Source organism: Antechinus flavipes, chromosome 5 (genome assembly GCF_016432865.1).
Source record: "Antechinus flavipes isolate AdamAnt ecotype Samford, QLD, Australia chromosome 5, AdamAnt_v2, whole genome shotgun sequence".
Lineage (NCBI taxonomy): Eukaryota > Metazoa > Chordata > Mammalia > Dasyuromorphia > Dasyuridae > Antechinus > Antechinus flavipes.
Genome location: NC_067402.1, coordinates 169,889,068 through 169,903,753, shown reverse-complemented (window position 1 = coordinate 169,903,753; position 14,686 = coordinate 169,889,068). Strand labels below are relative to the sequence as shown.

At 31.8% G+C, this 14,686-nt stretch overlaps 1 protein-coding gene across 1 annotated transcript in view; it reads right to left on the bottom strand.

Annotated features, from left to right (window-relative positions):
• KIN (Kin17 DNA and RNA binding protein) overlaps positions 1-14,686 on the bottom strand; it is a 46,876-nt gene that overhangs the window by 13,658 nt on the left and 18,532 nt on the right. Inside the window, exons 6-11 of the mRNA XM_051963158.1 lie at positions 14,581-14,629; positions 14,318-14,372; positions 11,079-11,208; positions 8,387-8,437; positions 4,738-4,806; positions 2,922-3,021 (exon numbers count right to left, since the gene is read on the bottom strand). Coding sequence (XP_051819118.1) covers positions 2,922-3,021; positions 4,738-4,806; positions 8,387-8,437; positions 11,079-11,208; positions 14,318-14,372; positions 14,581-14,629 — 454 coding nt within the window. The remainder of the gene's footprint in view (positions 1-2,921; positions 3,022-4,737; positions 4,807-8,386; positions 8,438-11,078; positions 11,209-14,317; positions 14,373-14,580; positions 14,630-14,686) is intronic.

The window sequence follows — 14,686 nt, the reverse complement described above, 5'->3', positions numbered from 1 at the left end:
AATAAGATCAGGGGTCAAAGAAGGATAGCCATTATTACTACTATAATTCAAAATTGTATTACAAATGTTGGTTTTAGCAATAAAAAAAAGATATTAAATAAATTAGAGCAGGCAATGAGAAGATTAGTAACTATCACTCTTGGCAGATGATGAATCTGGCAGAGAATCAGCAAAAAAAATTACTATAAAAAATTAACTGCTTTAGCAAAGTTACAGGCTATAAACTAAACAAATGATCAGCATTTTTATGTTAATAACAAAGCCAAGCAGCAAGAGATAAAAAGAGAAATTCGATTTAAAGTAACTGTAGTGAGTGCAAGGGATATTGTAAAAAAAATTACCCAGGCATGGGCTTTGTCAATAAAAGTTATAATAAAAAAAAAAAATTTGACTTCCAAATTCTTTCTTTTTCTACTCCTTTCATAAGATGGCAAATAATCTGATATACTTATATATACGTAATCACAAAACATTTTCATATTAGTCATATTGTTAAAGAAAAGAAACCAAAAAACAATTAAAAAAATAAAAAATAAAATAAATTTTAAAAGTAACTGTAAACAAAATAAAATATTTGGTTGTCTATCTGCCAAGACAAACCCAGGAGCTATATGAACACGATTACAAAATACTTTTCACACAAATAAAGTTAGAGCTAAACAAATAGAAAAACATCAATTGGTCAGGGGTAGCCCTAGGCAATATAATAAAAATGACTACTTTACCTAAATCAGTCTATTTTCTCAGTGCCATCCAATCAAAGTTCCAAAAAAATTACTTTAAAGAGCTAGAAAAAATAATAAATTTCATCTGGAAAAAGAAAAAAATCATGAATATCAAGGAAACTAATGAAAAAAATGCAAAGAACGATGGCCTAGCAGTACTAGACCTAAAATCCTTTTATAAAGCAATAGTTACAAAACCAGATATAAACCCAAAGATTCCATTTTCTAGGATAACAACTCACTATTTGACAAAAATTGTTGGGAAAACTGGAAAATAACATCAGAAACTTGGCATAAACCTCCAACATCCTACACCAAAATGGGTACATGATTTAGGTGTAAAGCTCCCAAAAGCAAATTATGGGAGCAAGGGATAGTTTATCTGTCAGGTCGTTGGAGAAGGGAAGAATCTGTGATCAAAGAAGAACTAGAGAATATTATGAAATGCAAAATGGATAATTTTGATTACATTAAATTAAAAAGTTTCTGCACAAACAAGATTAAAAGTGAAGTACAAAGTTAAGAAAAAATTTTTACCACCAGTGTTTCTGATAAAATTTGACTCAGTGTTTCTAAGTCAAATTTATAAGAATATACTTATTCTTATATATACTTCCCAACTGATAGTCAAAAGACATGAACAATTTTCAGATGATGAAATTAAAAGCCATCAACAGTGATATGAAAAAGTGCTCTAAGTCACTATTGATTAGAGAAATACAAATTAAAACAATTCTGAGGTACCACCTCACTCTTAAAAGATTGACTAAGATGAGAGGAAAAGATAATAATAAATGTTGGAGAGGATTTGGGAAAACTAGGACACTAATGCATCGTTGATGGAATTGTGAAGTGATTCAACCAGTCTAGAGAGCAATTTGGAATTTTGCCCAAAGGGCTATAAAACTGTGTACACCTTTTGATCCAACAGTGCCACTAATGGATCTGTCTCCCAAGGAAATCATAAAAGAGGAAAAAGGACTCACATGTGCAAAAATAAAAAAAACTTTAGAATTCCCTGTTCAATTTTCGATGAAAATTTTTTACTATTAGAATATGGCTTTTCAGTAAAATAATAATACAAGTGGGAAGAGAAGCCCTCCCTCCCAAAAAAAAAAAAGATTTTAACAAGTCAAAATTAGAGAAGTAGCATTATCACTGGTATTATTATTAGAGAAGCAGCATATTCAATATGGTACATATATCAACTTGAGAATCAGGAAGACATAATTTCAAAATTGGCCCCTGAAAAATATTGTGTGACCACAGAGAAATCACTTAACCTATCAGTGCCCCATGTAACAGGGATTACAAATTACTAAGGAACAGTGAATAGTAAAGGGAATTCCATATCAGGATATTCTGCATGGACAAAATTACATGTAATTCCTAATACATAGACACTTTTAAATTTCCTTTTCATACTATGAAAAAAGCTTGTACCAGAACCTCTAGTTAAAAGAGGGAAAAAAATAAGGTTAAATAATAAATTCCCTAGCAAGAGAGTAGTAGTATCCAGCTTTACTGGGGAAAAAATTAAAAGCCATAGCTTGTATAATAAATAAAAAATTCTCTTTGGTAAAGAAAAAAAAATGCAGAGAAAATCCACAAAACTACTCAAATTTCATTCACTTATGACACTGTATTCTGCTCTACAAACTGACCAAAAAAAAAAAAAAAAAAGAAAATCTCATTCATAATTCTTTTTTTTTAACTGTTTTCTTTTTATTTATTTTTTTCCCAGTTCTAAGTTTCTTTTTTCTTTTTATTTTTATTTTTTTAAATAACTTTTTATTGACAATCTATGCCAGGGTAATTTTTTACAATATTATCCTTTGCACTCACTTCTGTTCAGATTTTTCCCCTCCTTCCTTCCACCCCCTCCCCCAGATGGCAAGCAGTCCTCTACATGTTAAATAGGTTACAGTATATACTAGATACAATATATGTGTGCAGAACCGAACAGTTCTCTTGTGGCACAGGGAGAATTGGATTCAGAAGGTATAAATAACCCGGGAAGAAAAACAAAAATGCAAGAAGTTTATATTCATTTCCCAGTGTTCTTTCTTTGGATGTAGCTGCTTCTGTCCATCCTTGATCAATTGTCATTCATGATTCTTATATGAAAATATGATTCTAAGAATGAAATGAATCATTTTGGTAGCAGAAAAGTTACAGATTTGTAAAGAAATTTACCTGGTGCTGGTATAACTGTCTCTAAATGAGTCTGGTCAAGTTTTAGTTTGTCTCCAGAATCGATCATCTTTACCACTGCTGTATATTTGTCAATTACTTCCTGTGCACAAAATTAACATTTTAGCAAACAAATTTTGAAAAACAAAGGCAAAAAATAAATATGGCTATATCAGAAGCATAATAAAGTCATTCTACAAATTTCAGTGTTTTCTAAGGTCCAAAAATGTCTTCAAATGTAAGGTTTCCAAAAACAAACCTAGTTTAAAGCTTATCTAAGATTTTCATCTCTCCTAAAGAAAACTAGGTTGGAAAAATTGAGATAATTTTCAAAAATAAAGTATATGGGCTCACTGTGTCCAACGTGAAGATACTGTTTATTCACTCATGAGACAGACTGCTAATATATAGTTAGTTAAAAAAAAAAAAGTAGAGCATATAATTTAAGTACATATAATCTAAGTATGTTAATAATACTCCTAGAGTGACACTAAAATTAAAAAATCTTTGTGATTTCAGAATATAATATCCTTCTCATTCCCCAATTGATAAATGTTTAAAGGATATAAATAGGTAATTTTTCAATGAAGAAATCAAAACACTTATAGTCATGTGAAAAAATGCTCTAAATGATTATTGATTAAAGAAATAGAAATTAAAAACAAGTTTGAAATATCATTTAATACCTATGTGGCATTAAAATGATAGAAAGGGAAAGTGAAACCATGATTATTTGACTGATCTAACAGTTTATTATCTAATAGAATCAAATGAGATAAGTGCTTTTCAAACTTTAAAGCACTATATAAATGCTGCATCATCATGAACACTGGTCCTGGAAAAGAGATGAAAAAAAATACCTCTCTAAAGTGTTACACAAATCATTATCAGCATCAGCAGCAGCATCACCACCACTACCACCACCATCATTACTATCTTCAATGAAGAGATGGGGACCTAAGGATGTGGATTATTTCCTATGTTGTCAGACACATAAATATATTAGTTGATTTGTTAAACTTAAAAAAAAATTTTTTAAACCTTTCTTACAAGAAAAGTGGATACATATGTAAAGGAATATGATATAAAAAAAAGAGGTATCGATTTTATAATTTTTTTAAATAAAAAGGCATGCTCCCAACAAAGTACAAAGAGATTGAGAGTTGAAGATATTGCTTCCATCTGCAAGGTAGGAGTTGAGCAGGAAAAGAGGAGGTAAAGGATAAAGGAAGGCTTTAGAAAGGATGAGATATTTAGTGTGAATTAAAAAATTACAAAGGATTTTAATACATGGGTAGAAGAAGGCATGGATAGAGGGATGAGATGAACAAGGGCACAGAAGCAAAAAAAGACAGGAAGAAATGAATAGTCTAAATGTAAATGGAAGGGAATAAGAGCAAGAGGGTGTTAATGTATCAGAGCCACACATTAGAAAGATTCTTCAGAAGTGATATAAAAGACAGAACAAGTAAGGGACTAGAAATAGGGAGGCTAGTTAGAAGGTTATGAGAGGAGTCCAAGTAAATGGTATTACAGTGCTACATACTACAATGGAAACAGTAAGAACAGAAAAAAAGGGAATTAATGTAAAAAGAATTGAGAGGACTTGGTAAGTAGCTGATGGAGAGAAATAGAGGAAATGTAAGAAATTACTTTAAAATGTTTCCTACTCTTAAAGAATTCAAACAGAAAATTTTGGCCCCAAAAGCAGCACCAAACAATCAAGTTATAACTGGTCAAAATACTGATGCTTCACTACAACTAACTATTTACCTAATTTCTTCAAATATTTTACCTGACAATATTTTTATAGGCTTACCTGGACAACTCCTTTTTTCTTATGATATTTCTCTCCAAGTTTTTTGGTTATAATTTTCACAATAATATCCTTTAAGAAAAACAAAGAAAAAGAAGTTATTTTTTTTAAAAAAGACTGAATTCTTTTCTATAATGTTCTTTTACTTTAAATTAATATTAATTCATGGAAGAGCTTTATTTCTAAGTTATTGCTATGCTACAGTAAATAGAAATTGTTCTGTTGATTTAATTCTTTTTTAAAAAATACACCTTGAACCAACTACGTCCAGCGAAAGAACTCTGGGAGATAACTAAGAACCATTACATTGAATTCCCAATCCCTATATTTTTGCCTGCCTGCATTTTGGATTTCCTTCACAGGCTAATTGTACAATATTTCAGAGTCCAATTCTTTTTGTACAGCATGTTTGGTCATGTATACTTATTTTGTATCTAATTTATACTCTAATATATTTAACATCTACTGGTCATCCTGCCATCTAGGGGAGGAGGTGGGGGGAAGGAAGGGAAAAATTGGAACAAAAGGTTTGGCAATTGTCAATGTTGTAAAATTACCCAAACACATAACTTATAAATAAAAAGCTATGAAATAAAAATTTTAAAAAATACACTTAACCAAACATACTCAAATATTCTAACACTCACAAAAATGACTATACAGAAAAAATGTAAAGTTTCATCATTTATTATTAAAGTTTAAGAAACTTTTTTAAAAACGAGATAAACCAGTGTTCTCTTTTGATAGATTTCAGGATTAGCAAAGATTCCTAGAAAAATCACAAAAAGCCTATAAACTCATATATTGTAGTCAAATTAGTTCAAAAGTAGCTCATTATTACTTTGAATTTTTAACTCACTAGAAATTTTCAGATTAATTCTTATCACTGAGAATCTATTTTCAAGTGGTAGAAAAAAATTGCAATTATATACTTCGTATAAATAGAAGTTGGACTCATTTCTTCTGTCTTCCTGATTCTGATAAGCTTTCCAAATGTTAGTAATGAAAACTCAGTTGCTTCATTTATTGCTATATTCAGTGCAATGACTTCATATTTGTTATTTCATAAATAAAAATATTTATTTTTAAAAAGAATAGCTAGCTATCAGTCCTACATTAAGCAAAATACTAAATTTTTTAAAAATTTAAAAGGCTGGTATGGGAGAAAAGGATGCAAAAGCAGCAAAAAGAATCTTTTAATACTAGAACTCTTTCTATTCCCTAAGAAAATGTTTGAATTTTATTAATCCAAGACTATCCTGAAATTTCCAAAAAAAAATTATAATAACTAATTAATGTCAGGACAGCCATTTTTTTCTGAGTCATGTACCACTGTATGCTATAAAGAAATAGGCTTAGTTTACCAAAGGCTATAAAATGAGGTTACTTGAAGAAATTTTACTTGTTATGCAATTGTTTTCTTTATAAAGTTTTGAAAAGTTCATACAGTTGGACAAAGTGCTTCACAGTAAAAAGAGAATACAAAATTAATTTCTGAAATAGTTCAAAATATCTAATATACCTCCCTAGCTGAAAAACTTGAACAGCAGCATTAATATATTAGTTATTTTATCTCTATATATGAAAGCCATGTGAAATTTTTGGTAAAGTACAACTGGAAGTCACATTCTAAGAATAATGGCCTTTCACCAAAAAGAACCAACACAAATTGTGGTATATGAATGTTATGGAATATTATTGCTCTGTAAGGAATGACCAGCAGGATGAATACAGAGAGGCTTGGAGAGACCTACATGGACTGATGCTAAGTGAGATGAGCAGAACCAAGAGATCATTATACACTTTGACAACGATATTGTATGAGGATGTATTCTGATGGAAGTGGATTTCTATGACAAAGAGACCTAACTGAGTTTCAATAGATAAATGATGGACAGAAACAGCTACACCCAAAGAAGGAACACTGGGAAACGAATGTGAACTATTTGCATTTTTGATTTTCTTCCCGAGTTATTTTTACCTTCTGAATCCAATTCTCCCTGTGCAACAGGAGAACTGTTCGGTTCTGCAAATATGTATTGTATTTAGGATATACTGCAACATATCTAACATATATAGGACTGCTTGCCATCTTGGGGGGGGGGGGGAAGAGGGGGAGGAAGAGAGGGGAAAAAACGAAACATAAGCGAGTGCAAGGAGTAATGTTGTAAAAAATTACCCTGGCATGGATTCTGTCAATACAAAGTTATTATTAAATAAAATTAAATTAAAATTAAAAAAAAAAAGAACCAACACTTTAAAGTACTATAATTTACTATCACCAATAAGATTTAGTGGCATAGTGGAAAGAGTCCTAGATTAAAAGAGCACATAATCAAAAGCCCTGGATTCAAACTCTGTTTCTACCACTTAGTCCCTGGGTATCCCTAAGCAAATCACTTAAACTTTCTAAGTCTCATTTTCCTTACAAATTGAAAAGATTTACTGGATAAGCTTTAAGATCTCTTTCAACAATATATCTATAAACCTATGAAATTCATCTGATTGAATCAGTTTTAGTCTCATTATAGCTTTTACTATGCAAAACTCTGGATGACAAAAATCTCTAAAGAAAATATAAAACCTACCAACCACCTATCCTAAGGAAAAAAAAGTATTTCTAAAACAACTAGGTTGATTTTCCCCTCCTACAGGATGCAATAACATTCTCCATTGGGTAGGTGGGGAAGAAAATCTCTTTGCTCCTGGAAGAGAGAAAGGAAAAATAAACCCTCAAGCTCACATAAACCCAGATATTGCCTCCAAAAGGTTTACAATGGCCTTAAATTTCAACCCACAAATTAGGCAAATAAATTACATATTCCCAAATTATCAGATAAGAGTTAACTAGAATGGTTTTACAAATTGCATTAATTTCTTACGTTATGACAGGAAGAATTTTCTTCTTAGAAACAATGATTTTCTGAATTAATCTTTACAGCCACCAATTGTGGGAATTACCTCCATTTTACAGAGGTAAAAATGAAGACATAAAGGCTAAAATAAAGATGCAATGGATTTTCAAAGATGGGATAGATACAACATACAAATGACATCAGATTTCCCATCTCCTAGTTTAAATACTTTCATTTTGTAACTGGCACATTTCTTTCTTCTAAGAATTGCCTCCTTAGAAGACTGAACCTTCACTTAAAAGGGGAAAAAAGTTTTGTGAAACCTTTTCAGCTTAATGAATTCAGAACAGGTACATCAATAAATAAATACAAATGCTCATCCTTGATCTGCCAGATTCAGATCAGATTTCTTCTGTAATCCAGGAGCATTCTAATATTTTTTAGTTAAAAATTATCTTCAATCTCAGATATAAAAATCTGACTAGTCCTAATTCTCTTAGAAAAAGGTAGAAAAAAAATTCTTCTATTCAAAGAGATATTCACGATCTTCAATTTAAAGTATCTTTTGCTAGATTTGGCACTTCCCTGTGCTAAATGGATCCTAACTGAAAGATATGAAGTCATTAAGAAGCAAGTCTTTATATGAAAATTACAAAATATATTGTACAGAACTCACTAAAGGAAGTATGTATTTGGAAATTTATAGATATTTGTGATAAATCCAAACAGAAAAAAATTTCACAGAAAGACAAATTTGATCCTTAAAAACTAATACTTACTTAAAAAATAGTACTTACAGGGTGCAACCAATAATCTGTTCGAGCAGTTTTTTTCTTTTGTTCTTCGAGCTACAAAACAAGTAAGATATTTATAATACTGTTCCCAGAAAATCCTTAATAATGTTAATTATTATGTTAATTACCAAGAGGATACCATGGGAAAAAAAAAAACTGTAAAGATTCATGACTTTACATATGATTCTCTTTCTGGCCTTTTTTTGTACATGGAAATATTCCTGTTTGGTGAAGTTTGACTAGTTCATAATAATTTTTTTTTAATTTTAGAGAAAATTACAGAAAAAGCATCCCAAAAGAAAGGGAAAACTTGAAATGGGGAGGGAAGGAAGAAAAGAAGAAAAAAAATTATGGTCAGGAAGTTGAGAATCAAAGATCATGGTATATCATGAACTGGAAAAATCCCAAAATAAGAATGCCCTCCCCTAATTCATCGCCAATGTCAGACCTTTTGAATCTCTTTTATTTCTTTCCATAAACTTTTTACAGTTATACTGGACTTCTCAATGTTTCCCACAGAAGAGATAATTTCCCATGTCAGAACCTTTGCACCATTCCTGGAATGCTCTATTTCATCACTTCTCCCTCTTAGCTTCCCTAGCTTCCTTCTCAGCTAAAAGTCTACCTTTTAAAAGAGGTTTTCACTGACTTCCTCCAACTACTAGTGGTTTTTCATTTTAAATTGTTTTTTATTTATTCTATATTCATCTCCTATGTTCCTAGTTATTTTACATATTGTTTTCCCCAGTAGAATGTGAACTTGTTAAGAGCAAGATCTGTTTTGGCCTTTCTCTACATTCCCAGGGTTCAGAAGAATGCCTGGCACATAAATGTTTATTGAGTGGCTGACTGTAAGCTATAGACTATTAACTATTAAAAAGTAGTATTTCTAAAATTTCTCATCTCGTTAACTTTTAAAGAGGAATGCAACAATTGCAACTGTCTTCAGTACCTGCTGAAACTACTTTGTCCATCTTTGCCACTGTTAAAGATAAAAATAATGTTTATTCAAAGTGAAAATAGAATTATACTCCAGTATCAGAGCAAGTTTTAAACACAAGAAGCTAATGAAATTATTTTAATATGATAATAAAGCCAGAGGAAAAGAGAACTAAAAATTACAAATAACCAGAGGGGGGAAGAGATGAATGGATAACAAAACTCTGTTTTATTATTATGGTCACATACTCAGATCTTTCTTAAAAGTTAACTTGAAGTTAACGCTGATTTTCCAACTTTCCTTGGGAATAAATGAGAATATTATATCTCCAGCTGAAATCTAATTCTACAGTCTACAACTTTTCCCATGAACATTTCAAAGGCAACCAAGATTCCAAATTACAATTGTGTTAAGGGACAGATCAATTCTCTGAGAACCTCCACAGCTGTGAATCATAACATCTGAAGGAGTTGTCAGCCTTTGTTGACACAGGTGTTGCAGACTGGGAATGAGATAAATTGGAGGCAGAGAGAAGAGGAGGGAGGTCAGATAATGCAATGGCCTCTCAGTCAGAGAGGTCAGAGAAGAGTAACTGCCTCTCAGTCTCCTTGTATCATCCTCTCAGAAGAGGAGAACCATTCTGCAGGTCTGGGTTGGATCTCCAGCAGCCACTGTCAGGTGGCTCTCGTGTATTCCAACAGCTCTCCCATGTATTCTAACACAAATGAAAGAATTTAATCTGGTGCATATGCCATTTAAGCAATGACTTAATATGCTTCTTTTATATCACACTGTCAGTTTGTCCTATAGCGAGTGAATTTTCAGCATCAGAGGAGACTGAACAAGAGAAAAAAGAAAACAACAACAAATAAAAGCACTAGGAATTTTACTTTATCAGTACTACCTAAATATTTTATGGGATGAAATTTCTAAGTCCATAGATAAAAATGCATCCCTGAAGGACAACAGCGGATATAATACAGTAGCTCATAGAACAAAAGTGATCACATTAAATGACCTCAAAAATAATTTGTGTCAATCTTTTGAAGGCTAGAAACAAAGAAGCAAGTTTCTTTGATCATGGAAAGGAAAAAATACAGCAACTATTTTAGTTGCTTTACTTTAATAAAAGAAGTGTTCAGTTTGCTTCTAGGCCTTCTCCTCCCTTTTTTAGTAGGGTAAAGCTAAGGTCTGGGGATTACAGGGACAGATATTTATTACAATATATGCAAAGTCTCATAAATTGACCCTCATTAGTTAAATATGTTCAAGTGTATAAATTACTTTATCAAAGAGTCGACATTATGAGCTCCACCAAAACCATAAAAATATCTCATCTAAATATCTTCAATCATTTGTCAAGATGTTCCAAGGCTAGAAGCAACAGGAAAGCACAAGCATACTGGGAAAAAAATCAATTCAAAGACTAAGGGAAAAAATAACTATGTTGGCTTTAATAACCTTCTGAATATAAAGCTTTGAATGATAATTTATTATTGCTGATTTTTCTAATTCTGTACCAAAAGTTTTGGTTTTCTATGAATGATGAATTCAGATGAATACAACTAACAATCACTTCTCATAAAACAGCATATATAACTTGTCCAGCTCAAGATTGATATATATTTATATAATATAGTACAATATTCTTTGAGCTCTCTTTGGAGTTTTATTAGCTTTGAAGTATATAATTATTTCCTACTTTATCCCCACTTAAGAATCATTATTCTATAAGATATGCTCTATTAACTATACCTCCATGATTTCATCAAGTGCAGATTTCTTCTTCTTCTTTTCTTTTGACTGAGATGAACTATGGGATGAGTCTTTCCGTTTCACTGATGCTGCAGTCCCCACCATTTTCAATGCACTAGGACCCAGAGAGCTGATAGAAAGAAAAACCAAGGCAGTTTACTTTGAATTCCTTGAAATCAGGGACTGTCTTTTACTTTTCTTGGTAAGTTCAACATTTAGCACAATGCCTAACATATAGCACTTGCCTAATAAATGCTTGCTGATTGACCCAGCAAATAAGATATACAAATTTTTACAATAAAGAGTAACAAGGCAATCATATTTGATAGCACCTCTGATTTATAAGAATTTAAATCAATCAAAAAAACAAAGAAGGTACCATGGTTTACAGCACAACAAATTTAGGCAGGGGTTCACAAGGTTCTTACTCACTGTAGAGGCACTAACTTTTCATTTAAATTTTTCACAGACTCTCAGAAATTGAAAATAAAAACAAAGAAGGCATCTAGTCCAATACATATCTAAATAAGATTCCAAGCAGTCAATCTTTTTTTAAAGAACTGAAGAATTAAGAGGCAATGGATTCCCCTTTATGAGGGAGTTCATTCTACTTTGGGGTAGCTTTCTTAGGCAATTCTTCCACTGTTCCATTCAAAATGTGACTGAAACTTCTACCTAATGATCCTATTTAGGGATTTTGGGATACAAGTAGAACAATTCTGACCCCTCATCCACGCAACAACTTTTCAGATTTTTGAAGATAGCTATCATGTCCCCAATAAATCTTTTTCCAGTTTAGATATTTTTAATTCTTTTCAAAGAGCCTCTCTTGGTATGATCTTGATGATTTTCACCGTCTTGGTCACCATCCTTTGGATACTCTCTAGTTCACTATTATCATTCCTAAAATATGGTACTCAGATCTTACCAAGACAAAATAGAACAAGAATACTCTCTCTCTAGTCCTGCACACTATGTCTTTCTATGTAACAGAGGTTTACATCTTATGGTAAACTTCTAGTTGCTATCCTATACTGCTAACTCATGTAATGTTTTAGTCCTAATATAGTACCAAGATGTACTTTCCAGAAGAACCTACATATTCCACCTTCATCTTATGAAGATGATTTATGACTTATGAAGATGATTTCTTAAATTTTAAAAAAGATTTTACATTTTCCCCATTAATTTCATTTCATTAGGTTCTGTCACTGGTGTCAAATGTACAGTCACAACACTCAGGCCTGTACTAGATTAAAATGTAACTGGGGAACATTTCACAAAATAAATTTAAAATACAATAGAAAATGCATAATGCTAACATGTAATTTTCTGAATCAAAATGAAGCCTGCAGGGATCCTTACAATACAGTCTAGAGACCCCATTTCTATTTGGATTTGACACAAATGCTTTAGACAACTGAGCTCTTTTTGAACCTTATAAAAATTCTGATCTGTCACCTAACCTTAGGCTAGTCCCACAAACTTTGTGTCATCTAGAAATTAGAGAAGTGTACTATTTATGTCTTTATTTAAGTCTCTGATAAAAATGTTAAGTACTAGATCGCCAAAAACATACTTCTTTCTTAGGGTTCTCCTTTCAAGCTCACATCATTACTGAATAAGAAAGCTGCAGAAGGAGAAAAAAGTAGAGAAGCTCCCATACTTATTAAAATACTTATTAAAAAAAATTAGTACCAAACCAAATAATGATCAAGCAATCAAATGAGAAACTATGGTTTTTCATTTTATTCTCTTTAGAATAGCATTTTCAAAAATCATCCAGAAGACCAAGCAAAAAATGAGCCCCTGAAAAAGCCAATGGCAACTCGGATAAATAAAATAAAAGCTTCTCAATGACCAAAGTCAGGTTAAAGACAAGTGTTGAAGAGAAAGAGGAGACCAATGAATTGGGCATGCAACAAAAAAGTCAGAAAAAGAACAAATTAAAAACCTCCAAATAAACATCAAATCAGAAATTCTGAAAATCAAAGATTAATAAAATTGAAATGGACAAATACTTACAAAAATGTAGTTTGCCCAAATTAACAGAAAAGGAAATAAAATACTTAAATAGTCCCATTTTAGAAAAAGAAACTGAAAAAGCCATCAATGAACTCCTTAAGAAAATATCCCAGGGCAGCTAGGTGGCACAGTGGATAGAGCACCAGCCCTGGAGTCAGGAGGATCTGAATCCTCCTGGTCTCAGACACTTAGCACTTCCTAGCTGTGTGACCCTGGGCAAGTCACTTAACCCCAATTGCCTCAGCAAAAAAAAAAAAAAAAAAAAAAAAAAAAAATCTCTAAGTCAGATGGACTTACATGTGAATTCTACCAAACATTTAAGGAACAATTAATTACAGTACTATATAAACTATTTGGGAAAACAGAAGAGGAAGGAATCCTACTCATTCCTTTTATGATAGAGACATGGTACCCATACCTAAACCAGGAAAGGCGAAACAGAGAAAGAAAATTATAGACCAATTTCCTAATGAATATTGACATTTGTTGACTACAAGACTATGTACCTGGAGGCAGCAACAGTGAAGAGTTCATATGAGAAAGCTACAGAATGGAAGAAACTTACAACATAAAACTACAAGCAACCTGGAATAGCAGTGATGAGTATAAATGCAAAAATATTTGGAACTAGGACTCCCTAAGTCCCAAAAGTCCATGATCCATAATACTCTGTCCTGAGACACTACAGAAGATCCGAGCTAAAGATATAGCACATTGGACCTCATAGACCCACAGAAGGCCTAAAACCTACCACCATCTAATTATAGATACACTTCCAAAGACAGAAGTCAAAATAAGAATCCAAGTGACCCCAGTCATGAACAAGGGGGAAAATATTCTATTAAAAATTATGGTAGAGAGCAAAGTCTGGCTCTCGCACAAAGGCCCAATTCAGGAACTAAAGTTGAAGAGATATGTAACACATTGACCAAGATAAAGAATTCTTTCACAGAAAAAAAAAAAATCTTCTCAGTTCTAAAGATACCCCAAAATTCAACCCAGAATAATGTCATGACAATTTCAAGAAGACTCAAAAAAAAAAAAAATTCCATTTATTCTTCTACCAATTTTCACCTAAATAATTTATTTCATTTATTGTTTTCACACATTATTTTATTCACACATTATTATTAAAGAATAAGAATTTTCTTCCCTACACATATTTCACAAAAGGATTCTATATTCTTAATTAAGTAATTGTAAATGTTACTAACCTTGCTTTGGAAGAAGCACCTGAAGTACTTGCTCCTTTATTCAAATTGAAGGCAACTAGTGACAACCCCCCCCCAAAAAAAGAAAAAAAGAAATCAAAATATGCATCAGGAAGGTGACAATAAAAGTGTTGGGAGTTTTTTTAAATATATTTCAAACAAATCAAGAAATTAAATCTATTTGAACTAAATTAAGAACTAAATTGCTTCTATTAACTCATTTTATAAGAATTCAAAGCATGTATGTTAAATATATACCCCCTTACCTTTTTCTTCATCATTTTCCCTACTTAATTCAGTGAAAACTGGACATTCCTGGAAAGAAAAGAATTCCAAGATTTTAGTTTCATCATTTGATTTATTCAGAAAATT